The sequence below is a fragment of the Xiphophorus hellerii genome, chromosome 20, assembly GCF_003331165.1.
Source record: "Xiphophorus hellerii strain 12219 chromosome 20, Xiphophorus_hellerii-4.1, whole genome shotgun sequence".
NCBI lineage: Eukaryota > Metazoa > Chordata > Actinopteri > Cyprinodontiformes > Poeciliidae > Xiphophorus > Xiphophorus hellerii.
This window is the reverse complement of record NC_045691.1, coordinates 18,117,349-18,140,659: the sequence shown is the minus strand read 5'-3', so window position 1 is coordinate 18,140,659 and position 23,311 is coordinate 18,117,349. Positions and strand designations below refer to the sequence as shown.

The window sequence follows — 23,311 nt, the reverse complement described above, 5'->3', positions numbered from 1 at the left end:
TACAACATGTTACATTTTCAGCTGCTGCTGTTCACTTTCCCACTGCACTGTGTCAAATGAACCAAACCTTTTGAAAAACCTGTTGACCTCTTCACCTGGTGCTGCACGAAGACCCACTGGAGAAAATCTGAAAACCACTAAAAATAAAGACAATGAGCGCAACTTGCTTCTTCTCCAAATCTAAACCAAAATGAAGTGGCATCAGATTTTAGTTGTAGGATTTCTCTGCTGTCTTTGGTAAAAGGCCACAATCTATTTCTTCCTTTAGTGCTAGACACATGTTTCGGTTGTATTTATCCAGAATCCCTACACTGTTGTCACTTCTTGCTTTTGGAGCGCTCTTCGGTCTGCCTGGCATTCACACGTGCATTCGAACTGCGCCAGAGTTCACTTCAACCGAATAGAGACCTAGGTTTTAAGGCGGACCAAAGTTCACTTTTTTGGCCGCATTGCGTGCTCACACCTCCCCAAACTAACAGGCTTTCTAGGCAAACAAACTAGAGATAGATTAAAGCGGACTAAACAGGTCTGGGATTTAATCTGATACAGCTGAGCTGTAGAGGGTTCACAGATTTAGCAGATAATATTAGAAATGTTTGCTGTGTTCCTCAGTGCAGAGAAAAAGATGTGTAAGAGTTATGTTTTAAAACAATATGCCAAGCTTTAAACATCTGACACAAAACCTTTCAATTTGAAAATGGCACAAATCACCAAGCCATTAAACTCTATGTGAAAAGCAATAACACTTTGATCAACATAGAATGATTCATAAGTTCTTAAATTTTCTGGATGAGGATTAAACTCCTAAATTGAAACACATTGCAATAATCCCTTCACACAATGATAAACAAAAATGAAGTTTCCCTCATAATGCTTGCAACCAACATCAGTGACAGTCATAAAACAGGGTCATTGCTTTACTTATATATGTACTGAATTCCACCATCCAATCCCTCAGAGCCTGTGATGCGTCTGAGCCAGGATTTCCAGAAGGAAGTCTGTATTTATCAACTCAGGGCTCCACTCTGTGTAGCCTTTAATCTCTTCCACACTGCCTCGCTTCCACGTCTCCATAAAACAGTCAAAGAAAAAGGAAAAAAAGAGACAAATAGCTTCAAAGGACAAAGAGGAGGCACATGTTCAAGATTTGGGAATAAAATTCACTTTGACTCCATTTTACGCGTTCTTTGTTATTCTACATTGACACACCAGTCGCCATTTCAGTCTTTTCTATTAAGAGTTTCATGATTTGACATCTCACAGCTGTACACACACACAGGCCAAAGCAGGGCACCATTGGTGAAGACAAGATGGGAATTTGAAAAGATACAAAAAAACATAAAACAAGCTGCAAACCAGCTGATCTATTCATCATCTATGAGCTGACATCTGCCAGCTGGGCTCGCCAACCTGACAAGAGCCGAGTACTGGCTCCTCTGTTCAAACCAACAAAGCCTGGTGAGATATAGCTCAACCTCTTGCCCTCTGCCCTGCAGGCCACCAGAAAGGAGACTTACTTCAAGAACATAGTTGCACTCAATGGGTATAAAGCTGTACAAGCCACTCAGTGTCAGTGTTTGAAGCACCATCCAACAGCAGCAAACATCACTCTACAATGTTACATCGTAACTAACGGGGATAATGGCTTCAAGAATCTCTTCAAACCAAATAACTCCACTTCCTGATAAATACGACATACAGAGAAACATCAATTCAGTGGGAGAAGGACCTCATACCAAAAAACAAACAAAAAATTTCTTTCATACTGGAACCATTAAAAAAGCCAAAAATTCAATATCATTTTTTATCTACTTATCATCATAGACATGAAAGCCACATTAATCTGATGCTTTTAATTATGTTATTGAAGACTTACTTTTCTGGGTATGGTGATTATATAATTTGGATGTTTAATATTTTTGTAAAACAAGCACTGGGTGAACAATTTGGATTTATTGAGCAGTCTCGCTTTTGCATGCATGCATATGCTAAAATATATAACTACACCCCTAAGGCTATTCTACTGAATGTCCCTTAGCAAATGTATTTGTAGCCATTAACAACCTTCTGGAATAGATGGATATGTGCCCACTGTCACTAGAAGAACAGGGAGAGTTAGGACAAAGCTTTTAATAATAGTCTGCAACGTTTCAATAAGGTTAGTTTACTTTTATCCTGCTTTCTTTGTTCCAAAATGTGCATATGTTTAGGATCATTGTAAATTACAACCCCTAACTGTGCCCAAATTTCCCTTTCTGGGGATGGGGCGTCAGAAAGGTGGTTCACCCAGGCCCTTCTCCAAAAACTACCTCTTTGTGCTTGATTGAACTGTGTACCTTCCTACATAGCAAAACTAAAAGACTTCTGAAGAAAAGTTTAGGATTACATGAGACACGCATTGAGCTACCTGACCACAATCACAAGAATTGTGCACAAAAAAGTCAATAAGAGACTTTAAGACACAAGAACATTGTGCAAACTGTTAAACATGGTGTTGGTAGTATTATGCTTAGTCTTTCCATCTACCAGTGGGTGAAATAATGAAGAAAGATGTCTGCTTCCAAGTTCTTCAACTTCATCTCAGATCAACAGCTAAACAGAACATCTTTGACATTATAGGGTTTACTCTAAATGATTTCCAGTGATCCCAAACACTGGACCTGTGCCAGGAAGCCACCAGTTTAAATAATTTCTACTAGTTCTACCAAAAGCGTGGTCAAAATCCTGGCAGAACTATGCCCAAGCAAGGATGATGTTTTGAAATATTAGTCTAACTGTATGTATGAATATGAACCTTAAATGTATATTTATGACTCTTTGCAATTAGGAAAAACCCACAATATAACCAGACTTGTGCACCTAATTTTTATTTTTGAAGGCATATCACGTGCTGCATTTTAACAACCTTGTCTTGTTTTCGCACTGAAAACTGTGGATTCAGCTACAGAAAACAAAAAGCGTCGCACAGGGCCGCACGTTCTCCTGAAGTATTAGATTTCATTGTTGCAAGTGAGGTTAAGTGGGAAGAGCAAAATGATTCCTGGCTGGTTTTGCTGCGGTGTGGCTGTAGCTGCAGTAGCTGTAAATCACAAGAATCTACAGCTTGCTAATGAATCAGCAGGGGAAAGAGTTCAGCCAACACACTTTAGGCCTGGATCCAGGACATACGCAAGTCCATCCTGGTCGGGATGACTCTGCTGTGGTGTTTTATTGTTTTGTCCCTTTAAAAATATTTAATTACTGAGCATAAAAACACAGCTACATGCATAAAATAGGATGTAATGACAGCTACTGTACGAGGAAGGCTGTAGCCAAAACGCTTTTCCTGTTAATGTACATGGAGACGGAGATAAAGCTTTATTAAAAATCGGTAAGTTCATAACAAAACTCTGAAAATTAAAATGTCAGAATATAAGGCTTTGCATTTCTTTCCGATGATACATACAGATTGTTTTGGTTTTCTGCTAACTGTTCTGATTGGACAAACACAAGTGGTTTTCAAGTCTGGGCTCATTTGGTGTTTTTGGTGGCTTGTGATTATCCTAACTACTCGTAAGTAGAAAGAAAACCACAGCAAAGGGTGTGTCACAGCTGATTACAAGCATCTAGAGTCCACACAAGGTGAAACATTGCTTTGCATGTTTGTTTTTTTTTGTTGCAGTGTGAAAAGTTCGCACACACTGAGCAGAAAGGAATCAGTTATTGAAACAGAGGTCATATTCTTATAGAAAATAAGGAAGTGTGCCTGTAATATATGCAAACGTGGCAAAAATGGAAGGTAATAACCCTTCTAAGTCTTAATTTTACAGTCTTGGCAATCTGATCCAGTTCAATATGCACTGGCTACAAATGGAATATAACTCCAGATTAAATCTGAACATAATGCCCCCCCAGATTTACTCTCAAAAGCTTTAAAATAAATTGCTTTAAACATAAAACTGAAAAATCTACTGCCACTCTGTGAAATTGATCTTGAGATATTACTACCTCCTTTTTACCTTATTCTACCGTCCTGCTCAGTGTGGGCAAGTTAAGTCAAATTTTGTCTTGAAGTCATTCAATGTAAAGATGAAAATACATCTACTTAACTCCATGGTTTGCTTGTCTTTCCTATTTTGAGAAGTTTTTATTGATGTATTTTATTGTTTTGTGATAGATCAACACAACATTGTGCAGAATGATGGAGAAGTAAAGGAATTTGTGGGTTTTATTTTTATTATTTAATAAAAATCTTAAAAGTGTGATCTAAGTCAATTCTGAACAATCTCAGCCACAAGTATTTCAGGGTAGATTTGGTCATTTAGTAAATACAATTTTTGCATGTTTTTTTTTTTTTCTTTTACAAATTTCCTCAAGCTCAGTCAGTATTTTTCAAGTCTTGTCACAAATTCTTAATGGAATTGGTGAATTCAATGAAAACTAAAATCCATTAATCTCTTTTTTTTTTTTTACTAATTTAATTTTTAAAAGGTCTACTAGATGTAGGCCTGGAGTTTGATTGACTTATGCCAACATATATTATGCTTTGATCTAAACCATTCCATTGCACTGGTGCCATGTTTATCTTTATTGTCTAACTTAGAGATGAACCTCTGCTCCAGTGTCAAGTATTTTCCAGTCTCTAACATGTTTTTTCTTCCAATGTTTCCTGGTGTTGAGCTCCATCCACTTCACCATTAACTCAGAGCAGCTGCCTTGTCTCTCGTAAAAAAAAGCATTCACAAAGAATGATGCTGCCAGTATCATGTCGCTCAGTGAGCATCATGTATTTAGGGGGATCTGTAGATTTAGTCTTCCACCACATAAAGTTTAATTTTGATCTCATGTGACCAGAGCCCTTTCTTCCACATGTTTGCAGGATAAATTCTTGCACCCAACCTGCAGATTTTTGCACCTCCTCCAGAGCTATAACGTAGCTGTATTTTCTACATTTTTTTAATTATTATTATTTGTGAAGCTATATAGTAAAAAATCGGGAGTGAGCTTGATTGTCACCAGAGCTGCCAAATGATAATATGTATGTTAGAAAATGTGGATGTGTCTGACGCTCATGAAAATTATGATCTTGGATTTGGAAAGTTTTCTTTAAACATGTCATTTTAGGTGTACTTTTCTGACAAATCCCTTGCTGATTGAAGAAGATAATCTGTAGACTCCAGTGGTTCACTACAGTGATGCATCAACTGCAGGACATTTATATCTACTATAAGTCAAGCCTTTATTCCTTAAAACCGTCTGGGATCAATTATCCCAGGACATCACTGTGAATTTCACACAAACAGCAGCAGTCTGCTTGTAATTTCTCCACACATGAGCTCATAAAGGATGAACCGAAAGTCAGCGGACAGATGTTTTGTGGTCAGATGAGTTTACATCTGATGTTAGGGCTCTGGATGCCAAATAGAAAAGACCAACACAAGTTCATTAAAACACCATCAATGAATGCATAGGTTGCATAAAGCATGAGCGGCATACATTTGTGCAAAGCATAATTGATGCAAAGGGTTATGTTGGATTCAATGAAAACTTCTACAATAGAAACTTCTACAATCCTGTGTCCTGAGGTCCTGTGTCTATAATGGCTATTCTTAGCAGAACAAATCCTGCATAACTTAGAGAATTATAGTGTGCATTAACCAGTCCAGATCTGTCTCCTCATAGAAATGTGTGAGGAACACAATCAGACACTACAACCACACAATGCTGAGTAACTGAAAGCTTGCTTCAAGAAAATGGACACCGGACCTCCTTTCAAAACTGCAGCAGTTGGTGTTCTCAGTTCCTAAATGATTAAAATATGTGATTCAATGGAAGTCTGATGTAACACAGTGGTAAACAAGTTTGACCTGAAAGTTTTTCTGAGTTTCTAACATCAAAGTTAAGTTAAGTTCAAATATTTTTGATAAAATGAAGTCAGTTGGAGAAAGTGAAGAGTCTCTATTTTGATCTTTTGTATGTTTTAAAAATGTAAGATGCAGAAGTAATTACAAAATTCAAGCTTGTATGTTGTTACATTTCAGAAATCTTTTCATCTTTCTGAATGCATAATTTTAGAAATTATGCATCCAGCTGATATTAATTTAAATTGCCTAGGCTTAATGAATTATTTTGAAAAGGTGCATTTATGTTTGCTTGTTTGTTTCTGTTAGGGGATATTTAGATGTCACAATAAAACACCATTTTCAAATCTTACCAATTAATCTGTCAATTGTTTTAAACATCCCATTTAATAATTGCTTGTGTTAATCTGTAACTCTATTAACGTCACTCCAGAAGGTCAAAACCGCGACGCCTCTTCACATTACCAAATGTAAAAGAGGATTTAAAAAAAAATAGATGAACACCTAAAGTCCTGCAGCATTAACTTAAAAAAATTCCAAGCAGACATTATGGCAATATAATGCCAACACAGATTCAGACCTGAGAACTGCTGCCAGTACACAGCTGCCCCGGCGCTCCCATTAGCAGACTGAGCTAAGCTCTTCTGCTTGCTGTAGGTATTTGATTTGGAGAGCAGCGGAGCTTAATTTCATGCCCTGCATGAGCCATGTAGCCGAGAGTTGGTGGGAAATTCTGGGCAAATGATGCCAGATTTCTACACTTGCACATGTTTTTGTAATTTTCGAGCAGAGGGATGAAAATGGGCGGCATACATTTGTGCAAAGCATAATTGATGCAAAGGGTTATGTTGGATTCTTTGAGAGTACGCAGAAAATAAAATAAAACATTTTCTTTAAATCTTAGAAAATCAGATTTAAACCACATAACATTCAGAAGCTGTTTTTGCCCATCTAAGTCTCTATTCAGTGAGTTATTTGTTCGATACATGAAAAATAGGGAAATGATATATAGAAAAATATAATAATATGAAATGCAATTTTTTCCTCTAATTTTGAAATAATAGTAAAATACTGAGCACAACAACTCCCTTAAAGGGTGTTGTTGTGCTCCTGTGATTATTATTGTGGAATAGTTAGAAATTTTTTTTTTATTATGGCTCTTAAAAATAATCTGAATAAATAAATAATTACAAAAATAAATCAGAATAATGTAAAATCAGCACATCAAAGATTTTCACATTCTGGGAATCAGAAACTGGGCCCAAAATTCTCATCGGTCTATGTGTATAATTTACCCTCGATCCTTAAATTTTAAAAAAAGTCCAGAATCTATTACAAATATTTTTTTGAATATTCGTCTTTGAAAATTTCTTATGAATGTTCATTGTTTTCTGTCTTAATGTTTAGCATATTCAGACAGCCTCATGCTGCAAATACCCTGTTTTTTGTTGTTGTTTTTTCCAAATAGAGAATAAAACACATGAAGCTTTCTATGATTTGAGTTTAAACTGAATAGAGAGGAAGCAATAGATTCTAGAAACAGGCTTAAAGTGCACACTGACAAAGTACTGTTTCAATAAATAGTGTTAAAAAACATGACAAATCTTTAATTTTCCATTAAACGAACAAAAAGAATCTTGCTGTTATAATGGCAGATGTAATGCATTTTGTCTGCCGAGGGGAAAACTCACTTAAACTGCTGATGCTCCCTGGAACTGCGGATCTTTGAAGAGAATCTCTCAGCCAGTTTCTCCAAGCTGCGAGAGTATTCCAGTTCGATCTCAGCTTTGCGTCGGAAGAACTCCTGCAGGTCCTGCAGCAGCTGGATACGAGACTCCGACTGCTGCTCCAAGCATTTAAACTGCTCCACAAGCTGGTTACGGATCTCTGTTCATTATAAAACAACACAGAAATGACATTATTAGACAAATTAAACAAAAAATGATGGCACTGATAATTAAAGCCATACTTAAAGACTGTGTTGAAGAGGATTTGTTTCCAAAGCACATTTAGATGATATAAAGAAGTAACACAGAAAATAGTAATGCAATTAAACGTGCAATGTTGGTAAGAAGAAAAATTATGAATAAAGTAAAATGTGTTCTAAAGCAAATATGTATCACTGTAAAGCAATCAAAGCATATAAAAATAACCCCTTAACTAATGAAAAGTTGGCCTTGTAAAAGATTAAAGTGAATAAAAGGATTAGCAACACATTTCAAACAATTTGACTCTTTTTGTCAGATTTGACACGACTCTCCAAGAAGTCAGAGATGTAAACAGGAGCAGACCAACACAGGGCTTTAAAAGTGAGGACTAAAGTTTTTATAATGGACTCAAAAATATAACTACAAAAGGTACCATGTGACTAACATATTAAGTCAAGTCAAATTTATTTGTATAGCAAATTTCAGCGACAACGCAGTTCAAAGTTTAGATCATAAAAACAGCCTCAATTGTGAAAGAAGCTATAAACAGTACATTTTGTCAAATGCCGTCATTAAAATCATCAAGCACATACAGATGGAGGGTAAAAAATGTTTTCTGTTTCCCATGTTAGTTAAAAGCCTTTCTGCAGCATTCAGGACTGACTACAGAGCCTCTTCTTATTTAAACATATAAAAATGCTGCTGCAATAATCCAGGTCTTAATAGCTAAAGTATGCATAATCAGATTGGCAGTGTCAGTAAGGAATTCAGTCTTTTCTGCATTACCCTACAGATAGGTTCACATAACCATTGTTTGTTGCTGGTCAGAGACAGTTTCTGACATGCAGTGGACTTAAATTAGTACCGAATAAATCTGAATATCATCTGAATAAAGGTTGCAAGAAACATCAGGGGGAAGAATGTATGAACCCTGTGGTACTCCACATGAAACACGTCTAGATTAAGAGATTAACCGGTTTGCAAAAAATGCATATTCTGACAGTAATGTGTGGGGAAAGCTTCGCTAGACTCTCCTACAGTAATGCACAGACTGCCAATCAAAAATATCATGACCACTAGATTCAAATAAAGCTGTCAGATCAAGTAATACTAGAATTCAAAACCCATTCAAGGTTCATCAACATGCCACTGTTTTCTAGTCAGTGGTGTTTATGGAAACTAGACTGAAATCTGTTATAACTCACAATTAATCCAAAAAGGGAGACGTTTGTTATAAATAAACTGCACTTTGTTCTTCACGGTTCCACAACAGGATGTTTTAAAAAGCTGGGGAACACACCTGCTAAAACAGAAAAGTGCTACATATCTCTGCAATACAAGAGATATTCAAGTGAGAGTCATTTATAAAGGTTTTGGACAAGAAATATTTATGATAAATAAAACAGCAAACAGTGCAAGGCTGTAATATTATCAAAAATGGACCCTTCTGAATCTCAAAAGTTCACTTTGCTCTTCAAGTATCAAAGACACGCATGTTATAAAGAGTCTGCTTAAAGTAAAGATAAAAATTGAGCTCCATGCAAAAGCAAGTAGGATGACCTGTATCAATGATTTCTCATAATTGTCCCTGTGAATTTGTCAGACTGATCTAATGAGAAGGTAATGCACTCCCACACTCGGAAAAGAAGACAAGTCACATTTCTCTTCAAGAGGAACCTGACACTACGAGGCAGAGCAAGGATCCTTCGTGCCTGTGGGAGCCACGAGCATAACCTGATTCCGCTTTATAGTGCTGTCATCAGCAGCAACGATGCCTCAACTCATGAACAGAGACAGACCTATCCCACAGAGAGAGAGAGAAAAAAGAGAACGATGAGGCGGATCTACCAGAAGCAGAACGGTGTTACTTCACAGAAGGAAGGAAGCCTCCAGGTCTGATAAGAGAAGTTTCCCAATCTGATCTGGGTTTCTATATTAAACGTACAAGCAAAACTGAATAAAAACGAAAGATACATGCACTAGCTGTTTTTCTTTTTTAAATCTCTCTTTTATAGCTCAGTTTACGAGAGGCAGCGGATTTACACAGAAAAAACAGTTTAATGGTTATTTGTTTGCAAATATCCTTTGTGCCCTAAACTCCACCTTCTTGTGCTATGTTTGTCTTTAACAAGTCTGCCTTAAATTGTACAACATTACCAAAAGCAACTTGAACTTCATAATGAGAGTCACATCATGTTGCGACACCCTTCTGTTGCAGAGTGAGTCACTGCAAGTAATAGCCTCAGAAAAAAAAAAACAAGAACAGGGTGATTTTTGGCAGGCACAGGAGCTGCTAGCTTGAATGATAAAACCACACAGACTGTGTTTTTGTGCTGTTGATGGTGCAATTTGGTCAGAGCCAAGCCCTCATCATAGATATGTGACGAGGAAACAGTGCTGTTGTGCAGCAGCAGCCTCTATGATGTCGTGCCGCCTGGCTTCAGCCCTAAACGCTGAACTCCACTTTGCGGTTAACCATTGTTCCTGCCTTCCACTTTATCCAGGGGCCTCCTTTTCTCCCACCATCTCAAAAAGCTGAAAGCTCGGTTTAAAGTGGAAGCTCGGAACCAGACACCACTTTACTACTCCAGTACTTTCAGGACTAGTGGTGCCAGACGTGCCGTTGTGTTCCCCGTTTTGTGTTCTTTCTTCCAGGAGAAAGGCGACGCAAGCGAGCAAAGAGGACCGCCTGAGGAAAATGTGACACCGATATGCCTGAGTGACAGGATTTAGTTCTGAAAACATTCTTTCTAAAAAGGCAAGTCTGAACCACAAGCTGCATCCTCACTTTTAAAAGACACAGTCGAAGACAGAAATAGGTCATGCACACACACACACACACACACCCTCACCAGAAGTGTGCCCATTCCTCTCAGAGACCATGAGCAATTGGAGAATTATTCCCCAGCTATTCCCAGCCCTTTGAGAAGCCTCATTCGCTGCGGCTTATTCAAAGAGAACGACCCCTCTGTGCTTCTGTTCGGTCTTTGAAGAGAAGAAATGTTGTGGAAGTACTGTATGTCTGTGGTTAAATTGATTATGCATGTTTATCTTGTTGAACACCATCAAAGCAGGTTCTGTCATTCTTTTTGTCCATTCACAGGAGGAAGATTTACTGCTTTACTTAATGGTCTCTGCAAAGAAAATGAACGAGTAGGGGAGATTCTGCTAGGCTAATGTAAATGCAGCTGTCAGAATAATTCAGATTCAATGTAAGTGACGTGTTACATTATTGCATCTACAAGATATTTTGTAAATCTGCCTTAGGCTGTTTTCTTCAATTTTCAACAAGAATTATCTTAATGAAGTGTAAAATTAGATTGGACTTCTATAAAAAAAAAATCAAAGAATTGAAGAACAGATAAATCATGTGGATTCAATACAGCTGATCCAAATCAAAGTCAATTATAGATAAAGGCAGATGTAAGCATGTAAGTATTCATTTTGACAGAAGTCAACTAATCAAAATCTAAAAATCGCACCATTTCTTCAGATCAGTGACCTCATCATACCAAAAAGTAGCTGGTTGACAACAAGCTGTTGCTGCGGGAATAAACACTCTGCTGTCTTCAGCAGTAGTGAGGCATGTAGAATGAAGCCAGAGGAAGCAGTGGCATCCAAGCTGGTCATTCATGCTGCGTCACTGAGGGAGTTGATGGCTACTCATATGGCCGACGTGCCGAAATCAGTTTTCACTGTAAGCTCAACAGCAGTTGCACATTTGTTTATGTGGAAAACGGCTCCTACTACTTGACTTGCAGAGGAATTTCAGGAGTTTGGCTCAGTGTGTCTTGTGGAGCTTGAATAGTGTGTGCAGAAATGAACGTCCTGCAGCCATGTGACCAAGGGTTGATTGTTAGACTTCAGTTCAACCATGAAAACCTTTAGGACATCAGCAGATATGAGAAACGTCTCGTATTGGTTGCCGGGTTAATCTTCTGTAGTTAATTAGTGTTGGATTAGAAAGAGTTGGTAGTCTTTTTGAAATATTACACTTGCTCTATCAGGAATACACACAGAGAATCTTTATTATTCATGCTAATAAAGATTAACTGTCAACAATCCTAATTGAGAGAAATTGTTAATTTTTCTGTGCAGTTAAACCAAATTAATAAAGCAGTGTGGCATCAGTTATTTTTTTTAAATCAAAATAATCTGGATTAGAAATTTTCTTTGTTTTGACATGGCTTTATTTTTAATCTGTGTAAATACCTGAAGATTTAACTATTTTGTACATTTTCAGTTTTTCAGAGAGATAGATGTGTTTTTTTAAAGAACTGTTTTTATTTTATAATTAATATCAAGTATTTTTAGTTTTAAAATAATTTACAAAAACTAGTTTGCTATTCATAGTTCCTGGTAGCTGGAAACTTAGACAATGAGAGGTCCACCAACACATTGTTTATTTTTTTGGGGGGGGATAAATAAAATATTCTTGAATTTTAATTGTAATCAAAATTAGTAAGTTGCAAAAGACTAAATCTCACATCAGCAGGTCAAACGTTTCCAAAATCCATCGGAAATTCGCCACAAATCTCTGATTTATGCATTTCTTCCTAAAATAACTTGGTAATTTGGAGCAGCTCATGTAGGATTAGCATTTCAAACAGTGATTCTCATTATTCTATTAAATAAGTGTCAGAAAAATCCTCACACCTCCAGTTTGGAAAGGGATTATCTGGGCAATGAACCAAAAACATGACTCGTCAAACTCAACATGAGTTAAGTTAAGCCTTTAATGTTTCTGCTTTGTTGGATCTTGTCATCTCCAAGCAGCAATGCAGCCATCTGCTCTGTTTTTGTGTGGGATCTTTTCTTTAATAGAAACGGATGTGACAAGAGGCCGACTAGGGGTGGGGGGGCCAAGAGCATCTGAAATATGATTAACAGTCTAGTGGGATCACACAAATGAGGGATGCACTTCTGTTTGGATAAATTCTCCTTTTACAACCTTTGTAACAACCTAATTAGAATTAGGCCACCACACAGACTTTGATGATTAATTTTTGCTGGTGTAACTGAGCATGAATTGCATCTTTTCTGAAAGAACTATTTTATTTTTTTATCCAGTTCCTTGCTCCAAAATAGCACCTATGAACAGTTTGATATATTCTACACAAACACAAAAATGATATCTAAAATAAACTGCAGTCTAATGGTTTAAAAGAAACAGCAATTAAACTGTTGTTAATGTTTAACATAATTCATACTGTAAATGTGTTATATTGAGCATTTATGAAACCCAGCAACATTTTCTTTTGTCTTTGTGTGTGAAATGCATGAACACTACTTTGCTCACACCAGCAACATCTAATACATCTAACATCTACTCTACTTTATTTACTCTACTATCATTGTTACTTTTACAAAAGTCTGCAAAATCTTTATTTTTTAAATTACACTCCTAAATTATTTGTAATGTCACTTTGCATTCATCACAGGAGAGTGTGATGAGGCAGCAAACCATAAAATCATTTTGTCGAACACTAATATCTGTTGTTTTCTGCTTCTCCGAGATTAGTTTGTGAAAGTAACAGATCAAATCCCAGACATTCCTCTCCAGCTCAGTGTAGAGAATCACAAGGCATTCCCAGGCACGAATGGATCTAAAATCTCTCCAGCAAGTTATGGATGGGGAAACAGCAGCTGTACTCCACCCTGCTCCACGACGACTGACCTAGGAAACAAAATCTTCTTCTACACAGGTGTGGTTTTAACCAGTTCTCTCACAGTCCACCCCAACCAGATTCAGCTCTATTTAAAGACCTTGTTCAGTTCCTCCCTATTTTTTCAAAACCACCTCAGGTGTTATGAGCAATTTCATTGGCAGCATGGCAACAGTCTGCATTCGTTGATTAGCGACTGGAATCTGAGGTGAGAGGGTGAATAATAATAATAATCAATAATCCTGTGGTCAACCCTTGAGATCCAAACTTTTTCATAAGTTGTGGCAGAAGAGCACATGCAGGGTCAACTGGACGTTTAACAGGATGACCCAAATATAACACTTTCACTAAAACTTGCAATCAAAAGATAATTTTATGGTAAAGCAAAACTTTTGCAGAGAAATTAAATAGGTCTCGTCTGGGAAGACGTAAATTATAGTTTTACAGTGACTAAATTATGAGATCCAGGTCTTTAAAATATCTGTATCATTTATATGTGACAGTATCACAATAATAATCATCATCATCATCATCCTCATCTACACATACTCCATAAAGAGATTTTTTATGTACATCGATCAACATATGGATACTCATAGGACAGTAACAGGAAAACCTCTAAAAACAATAGCAGGATGTCAGACATGCATGAACTTTGACCCTTCCAGACAAAATCCTGCAGGGACAACAGTGCTGAACCACATTCTGGGGGAATTTATAATAAATTTCATAAAACAAGATTTAGATTTAACAAAGCTCCTTTGTGAAATGTCTGAAGAAAAGGTACTGAGATCTAAGTGAGATTGACTGCAGCATCTTAAACTGATGCCTGACACATTTCTACATGATTGTTAGCCTTTCAAATGTGCTATGAGATCTTTTTTTTGTTCTTTTGCAGTCTTTGTGTAGCACAGTCATCTGGTTGAGAGCATCTGCATTCGAGACTTCCTCTAGCTGCTCCGCCTGACTTCCTGTTGGCTCCCCAGCAAGAGAATGGCACCAAAATTACTACCAGATGCAGAGCTTCAGTGATTTTCAAGTTTTTACTGGTGTTGCCTCGAGAGCGGTGTCGACGGGGCAGTTAACACTCTGACTTATTGAAGGTCAGAGGTTCAATGCCGAGCACCTTTCAGCTGTGATTGTTGGTCACTGACCCTGGAGGGGAACGACATTCTGACTGACCTCGACTTCCTAACAAGCTGTGATAAACCAAACAACAACTGGTTCAATGCAGTTAATCTTAATGAAAGTTAATTAACAGGGAATGAATACAAATCCATGTCGCAATATTTATTTTTTTCATAAAAGACATTAGTAATTTTTTTCCACTTCACTATTATCTGCTGCTTTTTATTAAGACACTCAGACTAAGAGCTTTAAATGGAAGCTTTATATTTACCATGTTAAAATCCATTTATGCTCACAGTGTGTCAGCATCTGTTCATGTCTCAAATCTTTTGTTTAGCCATTTAAGTTTTGTTTAGCCTTTTAAGTCAACCATGCATTATGTTTGCATTTTATTACTGAATAAGAAGTCTACAATTATTTTTGAAAATGGGTGACCCTGATCTTGAGGGTATCTTCTTCTTGGAGATAACTGCAGATGGGGGCAGCATTTAAAGTGTCACAATGTCACTGTGCAGCAAGAGGAGCACACAAAAATAGACAAAAGCAACTACAAGCCAAATTTCTCCAACCTAATCCCCGACTCCAGCTCTGCAGCAGTTCGGTTCTACACTTCAGAGCCAAATTTGTGTGAAAGGAGACACACAGAAGAAAGCAGCCCTTATCCAGACCTCAGTTCACTCTGTCTGCCCCTTATACTAAGTCTCAGAATACAAGTCCCAGCGCTGAACAAATCCCCCTGCTTCTCTGTTCAGCTTTAATCCTCTAATGATTAGCACAATTTTGGATTCATGGGGCCGTGCAGCTGATGTCGCTGTGAGTTCTTCGCCTGTCTCTATCAAACCCGGTCTCTCTCTGTAGCCCAGGCTGCTGCAACACGTGTGCTCAAAGATAAGAGAACTTTAGATGAGCCCAATCAATAGCTGGGTAGAGATGAACCGGTCGAGCGTCTTAGAGCAAGATGTCAGCTGTCAGTTTCTGTGTTGGTCCTCCTAATTATCAGCTGGTTTATTGGATTTTCCACTGGATGTTCTGTCCACTAAACTAAAAATCAATCCAGACTGAAAGAAAAAACCCAACAGATCAGATTGACTTGTGCATCATTTTGACTTGCCCCAAGCTCTCCTCTCCTCAAAGATCCTCTTTGTATTGAAATTGAATACTACCAAGACAAATAGTATTGACTGCAATAGTAGTACTATTTGTACAGAGATAGACAAGAACGCTTGTCTATCTCTGTCAAGCCATATCGAAGAGGGCCATTTCATCACCATATATGGTTAAATCCAGGCATAAGCTGAAGAATCCTACCCAGCTTTCAATCATTTGCTGTATCCAGCATCCGGCTACGCAGGACCAGGCTGCAAAGTGTCTCCATGGCAACATGGGCGTAAACCAGTCTCAAGGGAGAAGCCTATTGGAGGAAAGGGTTAAATCTGGTGGACATGGAGAGGTGGCACGCTGAGTGAGGTGGAGTTAGATGGACACGATTTATGTTTATCAGAATGCAGCAGCATCTGATTACAGCAGTAAAACAGTCTTTTCCCCTAAACAGCATTGATTAAGCTAAATTAGAATAAAATACCAATTCACTTGCAGTAGAATAGAGACAACTAATGTTTTAGGGGTTCAAATAAATATTTTATTTGTGTGAGCCTTTGAAACAACTTGCACAAGTTCTAAAAGTAGATAAGATTTCACCTTGCCTAAAATTGAAACAAGGAAAAGACCAAGATGACAGAACTGCCATTGCTATTTGTCAAGCCTCTGTAATGCCAGTTATTTTCTGGTTTCAATCTAGTCAGGGAATCATATTCTGACTTCAGAAAACGATACATTTTCTGAGTATTTTAGCTTTCTAACTTTATACCGCTGTTTTCAAAGCTGTACATTGATGCTATAGCAGCAAATTTAAAATGTGTTAGCCAAACAAATGCAATCACCATCAAAGTTAAAATAAAATTTGAATTAACCTCTTAAAAGCTATAGAGTGAAATGTCACAGTTTTGAGCTTCTTAGAGTGTGCCACTTTTGATCCTATTTCTATACTCCTTAGTGTACAAGAGGGATTTGTGAGCTGCAAATAGGTGGACTGTTTAATTATCTAAAGTCTTCTGTGGGACATGCTAAGATAAAGTTAATCTAGCAGTTCTGGAGCTTAAAATATTACCACTTAACTAATTGCTTCATTAGTGATAGTGAGCTTTGAGAGACTTTCTGCATTTTCTTTTTTGCTGAGCATTCTTGTTGTAGCTGTTGCTATGGTTACAGTGCCTGTATGCTCTCAGAAGATTTTAATATGAACAGATCAGTAGTGTTGTCACAGGCAGTTTTATTTTCTGAAAAACAGAGAGAGAAATAAAATCTCCTTTAGTCTCAAAACAGGCTTGCAGAGCAGCAGGCTTTGCAGGGGGGAGCGATAATTCCCCTATAGTCCATATATGGACACATTTGGAAACATTGTTTTGCACATTTCTGATGCAATGTCTGTTACGTTATCTTTTTCCAACCTTGGAATGCTGGTAGCACGAATGTGAGCCATACTCAGCAACATCTCTGTTGCAAAACACTGAACACGGTGAGTACAATAAATTTCTGCCTGATTGGCCATCAATTTTTAACTACTACTTTCCTACCTTTGTGTAGGAGCTTGCTGTGCTGAAGCCAGTTTTTATGTAAACAGTCACAGTGGGGGGGGGGAAATATGGTTCCATCTGAACTTAACTGTTTATCTCTTGATTTAAAAAAAAATCATGTTGAACATTTAAAGTTAATATTCAGTTTTATCTTATTTTGACTGCAAATTTCAAGCATCCTTAACAAGAACGTCCCACTGCAGATGTCTCACGCACAGATATATGGCTTTAGCTTTTTACAATGTCAAAGTGCAACTTCCATTATGATGATTATTAATCACCAAACAACTTCAGAAGAGATGGCTAATCCAAACTTAAACTATTGCTTTTCCTTATTTCCTGCAACAAACACCTGTGCTGCAGTGCAAACATTACCTTGTCCTCATAAACAGGAACAAGTGTCGATTCATTTGAAACTGAAATTTTTCTTAACACCATTGCTTATAAAAAATTTGTTTGCATTTGGTTGCTGTTGGTGCAAAGAAGCTGTTGCTGTCCTTTAAGGCATGACACAAAGATTAAAATATAGTATGTGTCGACAGGAAATGAGTCTGTGTTTAACTCTCACGATGACACTGATGTCCTCATTGACTTACATGTAAGCATTTTGAGGGCCACTTAAAGGGTTAAAAGATTACCTTTCAACTTCTCTAGAAAAAGAGTTCACCTTTAAGATACACGCTAAATGACGCTTTGTTTTTATCACTAATGTTCTTGTCACTCGGGTTGTGGACATATTAATCTCATTTTTACAATTTTATTTTTTGGCTTTGTTATGCGTTTCTGGTCGTAAAAGAGAAAGAAAATGACAGACAACCATCAGGGTTGATGGTGCAAATATCAAACCTATTGAGGTTTCTCGCTTTAGAAGTGCAATGGTGGCAATAAAAGAGAAGTGGAGAGAGTCTAATTTTGGTTTTTACAAATCTTTTATAGGTTTAAACTGAAAAATATGTAAAACTGCCTCTAATTCATCTCTAGTTTCCCAGTACACAGCAGCCTCTTACTGGAATGGGGCTAAAAGGATCACTTTTACAGGAAATGCTGATACTTTTATTTTTTTTAAACAAATTGAATGGCTTAAATGAAAAGTGAACACTTGGACTGACTGGCACTGAGTAACCATGAAAACGAAGCTGTTTGTCTGCTTTCAAAGGGCCTTTGTTAGCTTCATTAATGCCAACACATGAATTGAGGAACTATTCAAACACTGTTAAATGATAAATAATGCTTGACAGATCTGCATTTTCTTGAAAGGCTAATTATATCTAGAGAACTTGTGAAACAGACAGAACAACGTCTCTGTTAATCAAGTCGCAGCTGCATTCATCATACTGAGCCTTAAGACACCAAATAAAAGCTGATTCTGAACTCTGAAGCAAAACAGACAGAGTCGAATGATACAGTACACAAGAATGACAACTCAAAAAATGTTTTGTAAAAGGTAAAATTTGGTTGTGCATTTTAAAGGTGCTCTGCTCAATTTAAAATGAGCAGAGCACATTTTAAATTTTTAGGTTTTCCAAAGCTTCAGCCAGCTTTCTGATTGTCTGTACCTGCTTTTCTTGTAGGGTTGTGGGGGTACTGGTGCTAGCTCCAGCTTTAATTGGGTAAAAGGTGGGGTTCACTCTTTAGGGGGAAACAGTGACACACAGCACAACAATGAGCAAGCACACACACACACGTCCACACGGAGAGCAATTTAGAGACACTAATTAACTTAAGAGTCATAGTTTTAGACTGTGGGGGAGGAAAAATGAACAACATTAAATACATTTTTTGAAGCCTTCCTGCTGTAAATGGTCATTAATATTTAGGATGACATACAGTGTGTAATAAAAGGATATTATGAACAGCTCACTAGTGATAAGACATGATACACTATTTTATATGCATCTAAGAAAACCTCTAGGTCTCCCTTTGTAATTGTAATGTTTGATTTTATGTCTGTACTGTTTAAAGTTTAAAAAATAAACTACATAAAAATGACAAGATGAAAGAAAAAAGCGAAATACATTAGCAGCATGTACGGTTGGTTGATTTCTATGCATATTTATCGGTTATTATTAATATATTTATGCAAGCCGACATTTGAATTCACATATTTATCTCCTCTGGAAAATGTTTAAAGGTTATCAAGGCTCCAGTTATGAGTGAAGACATCTTGATATAATCCTATTTTAAAAGTCCAATAAATACAAATAAATGATAGTATTTCACTGATCGATACCAATTTCTGTGCTGCTGAAAACGTAGAAAGTTTTTAGATAATAAATAATTTGTTAAATATTAATAGATTTGCTTTACAAAAATGAATAATGAATGAAACTTTAGAAACCCATTTATTATTTTACGTTTTAGGTGCTACAGTCTTTTGTAAACCAATTTTAAAAAACACCAACTACTCCTATCGAGTTTGGTAGCCAATTACATAGAGCCATTGTACCACCGTCCACTGACTACAATGGTTAAGACTTCCAGATAAAATATATGTACCATAATTAATTTATAGCACAGGACAATTTATTAATAATTATTGAAATAATTATAAATCTTTTTTACTTTAAATTATGATGGACGATTTAAGTATGATGCACTTTTATTGAGGCATTTAATACATTTCTGGCACATTCTGGTAAACAATTACTAACACAGTGAACCCTGTCATTCAAAGGACTTAAGCGTCACGAATAATTGCTAATAGCCAAAAATCTGTGAATATTTGAGACCACTTTTTAAAACGCCTATCACTGCTTATTTTAACAATTCAAACACCACATTATCTTTTATTTAATAACTTGGGGAATTCATGAAATAAAATGCAAGAGGGAAGTTGTTGATGGGGTCCAACAGACTGGTTAGGAAAATCCAGATTTGCAAACTTAGTGTAACTCGTTAAAGTTTATATTTTGCCTGCTGCAGCCTTCTGTCTCTGCAATGAGAGGTGAAATCCACCCCAGACCAACCATTGCATTTAGAACATGTTCCTATTTGTATGTTGAAAATTGATTTACCCATCAGTCAGTCAACTATCACTTCATTAGACACTTTTAGATAAAAAACATGAAGCTTAGAAAAGCAAAAGAAGAAAAAATATATAACTTAGATGGAAATATTAGCAAACAGATTTCCCAATCCCCCAGTTACGCTCGTAATAAAGCTCTAAAAAGACTTCATTATGAACAAATCAAGATAATCAATCTTTTTATTTTATTTTCAACAACAGAGTAAGTAAGTGCATTTAATAAATGTTTCTTAGTGATTAACAATAGGGAATCCAACAATCCAACAGAAGCAATCTCCAGCTTTGTCATGTTTTAATAACTCACTGCAGTTTCACACAAACCAAAGCAGCCCAGAGAGGAGGTGAATTTATTGGGCCGTACAATAAACAAGCTGTCCCACTCAAGATTAATGCCCTAACAGCAAATTAATTAAATTTCCTTTGCCAATGTTCACTTAGTCTGCAGCAGGTTTGCCCAACAAGCAGGAAGCTGGAGGGTCCACATTAAATGACTCAGCGTGACCAACTCCTCTGCTCTCTGTCTGTTCCTGCAGCTTCCTGCTGCCTGGCAAGACCTCAACAACCAACTAACCAAAAACCCAGAGTTCAGCTAACACTGGACCAAATTTACTTCCAAAAGCATTAGTATCCCTGGAATATTTTCAAATTAATACACTTTACTGGGGTTTTGTATGACAGAACAACACAATGTACAGTAGCATACAATGCTGAAGTAGAAAGAAAACTAGATCTTTAAACTTTTCTACAAATTTGGAGATCAAACAAGCTGTGTTTTATTTTTTTGACAGGATCCTTTACTTTGACACTAAGTAAGTAAATAAATAAAATCCTGTGCAACCAAACATCTTCTGATGTTGCCTATTGGTACCATACCATACCATACCAACTTTATTTATAAAGCACTTTAAAACAACCACAGCTGATACAAAGTGCTGTACATCAAAACACAACATAACAATAAAAAAAACATAAAATAAAAACTTACAGTTTAAAAACAAAAAAAAACAAAAAAAACATACAATTTGAAACTAGATCCCGCTAGAGTTAAAAGCCAAATAAAATAGATGGGTTTTAAGACGAGCTTTAAAAGTGGACAGTGAAGGGGCCTCCCTGACCTGCAAAGGCAAGTTGTTCCATAATTTGGGGCCCATGACAGAGAAAGCTCTGTCCCCTCTGAGCCTCCTTCTTGATCTCGGTACCTCCAAAAGCAGCTGATCTGCGGACCTAAGAGACCGATAAGGTATGTATGGGTGAAGAAGCTCAGAGAGGTAAGCCGGGGCAAGATTATGTAGTGATTTAAAAACAAACATAAGAATTTTAAAATGAATCCTAAAATATACCGGCAGCCAGTGAAGTGAGGCCAGGACAGGGGTCACGTGTTCCCTCTTTCGAGTTCCTGTCAGCAGTCGTGCAGCAGCATTCTGTACTAGCTGCAGACGTGAGAGCAGCGACTGACTAACTCCCAGATAAAGTGCGTTACAGTAATCCAATCGAGTTGAAATAAAAGCATGGATCACTGTTTCAAAATGCTGCCTGGAAAGAAAAGATTTCACTGACGCCAATCGCCTTAAATGATAAAAGCTGGACTTAACCACGGCTCTGATTTGGCTATCCAATTTAAAATCACTGTCCACCTTAAAACCAAGATCTGTAATAACAGGTTTAAAATAAACCTCCAAGGGTCCCAGGTCAACAGAGGAGGACTCACAGGAGCCACTGGGTCCAAACACCATCACCTCTGTTTTGTTTTCATTAAAATTTAAAAAGTTCAAGGCCAACCAAGCTTTAATATCACCTAGACATGCCAGGAGATGTTTGATAGAATGTACATCCTTTTGCTTCAGGGGCAAATAAATCTGACAATCATCAGCGTAACAATGAAACGAAATCCCATGTTTCCTGAGGACAGAACCCAGAGGCAGTAAATAAAGAGAGAAAAGCAGTGGGCCCAGAATGGAGCCCTGTGGGACGCCATAAGGCATTGAAGCAGTAGATGATTCAGAGTCACCAATCTTGACCGAGATTGTTCTCTCCTCCAGGTAAGACCTGAACCATTTAAGAACAGTGCCACCAATACCTACAACGTGGTATAATCGTGATATTAAAATGTCGTGGTCTACAGTAAGCAGAATCGTGGTAAGCAGAATCCACCTACATGTGACTTAATCTCAGTTTGAAACCAGTTATTATGTGAAGGCATCAGAGGTTTGTCAGAGACAATTATTGAATTAATAAAATAGCATCATGAAGACCAACAAAACCAGCAGAAGGTCAGGGATGACGTTTAAAACGTGGCATCTCTGGTCAGATTACACTGAAGTGCTACATGATACATACATGATAAACTTTCTGTGGCAGAAGCGAATACTGCTCACCCCCTGAAAACACTATCACAGTAAAACATGATGATGACAACATTATGAGTGTAAAAACACTGCTTTTCTGTTTTTTTGTTGTTGTTGTTTTTAACTTCTCTTTGTAAATTTAAGCAGTAAAAGTTCAAACTGAAGCCTTAACGCAGAGGTATTAAAATTTCACCTCCTGTTCATTTGAAGTGTGCATTTTTGACTTAAGGTGTCATAACATTGTACAGCTGGAGGATACTGATAATTTTTCATGAGTTGTTTTATGTCTTAATTTACCAACTCAAGGCAGTTCTTTAGAAGAGCAAGTAGCCCAGATAAGATCATTTTAAAACTCTAAGCCCATATTTTGTCAAATTACAAGCACAAACAACATATTCAATTGGGATTTTATGTCACGGATGAACAGAAAGTAGCAAATAATTGTGAAGTTAAAGGAAAACGGTATTTGGTTTTTAAAAAGTATGGTATACCCCCTTTACTTTTATACTACTAAATAGAATACCATGCAACCAAATACCTTCAGACATCAGCTTATGCAAATTTATGTGTGGTGCATAGCTGACACAGGATATCACTCTGATCACACCATCGTCTTCACATCGTCTTCATAAAAAATGATGGCAGCAGCTTCAAGATGTGGTGACAGGGAAGCTGCTCAGAGCTAACGGGAAGATGGGCAGAGGTAAATACAGCGCAGTCCTGGTTGAAAACCTGACAACCGACGT

At 37.2% G+C, this 23,311-nt stretch overlaps 1 protein-coding gene and 1 long non-coding RNA gene across 3 annotated transcripts in view; one reads left to right on the top strand and one right to left on the bottom strand.

Annotated features, from left to right (window-relative positions):
• srgap3 (SLIT-ROBO Rho GTPase activating protein 3) overlaps window positions 1-23,311 on the bottom strand; it is a 69,036-nt gene that overhangs the window by 41,656 nt on the left and 4,069 nt on the right. For both annotated transcript variants that reach the window (XM_032549134.1, XM_032549135.1), the window contains exon 2: window positions 7,532-7,727. In XM_032549134.1, the coding sequence (XP_032405025.1) occupies window positions 7,532-7,727 (196 nt within the window). The remainder of the gene's footprint in view (window positions 1-7,531; window positions 7,728-23,311) is intronic.
• Window positions 12,130-19,189, top strand: LOC116710225 (uncharacterized). Its single transcript, XR_004337068.1, has 3 exons — window positions 12,130-13,473; window positions 13,574-13,642; window positions 14,333-19,189. It is a non-coding gene; the product is annotated as an uncharacterized LOC116710225 (long non-coding RNA).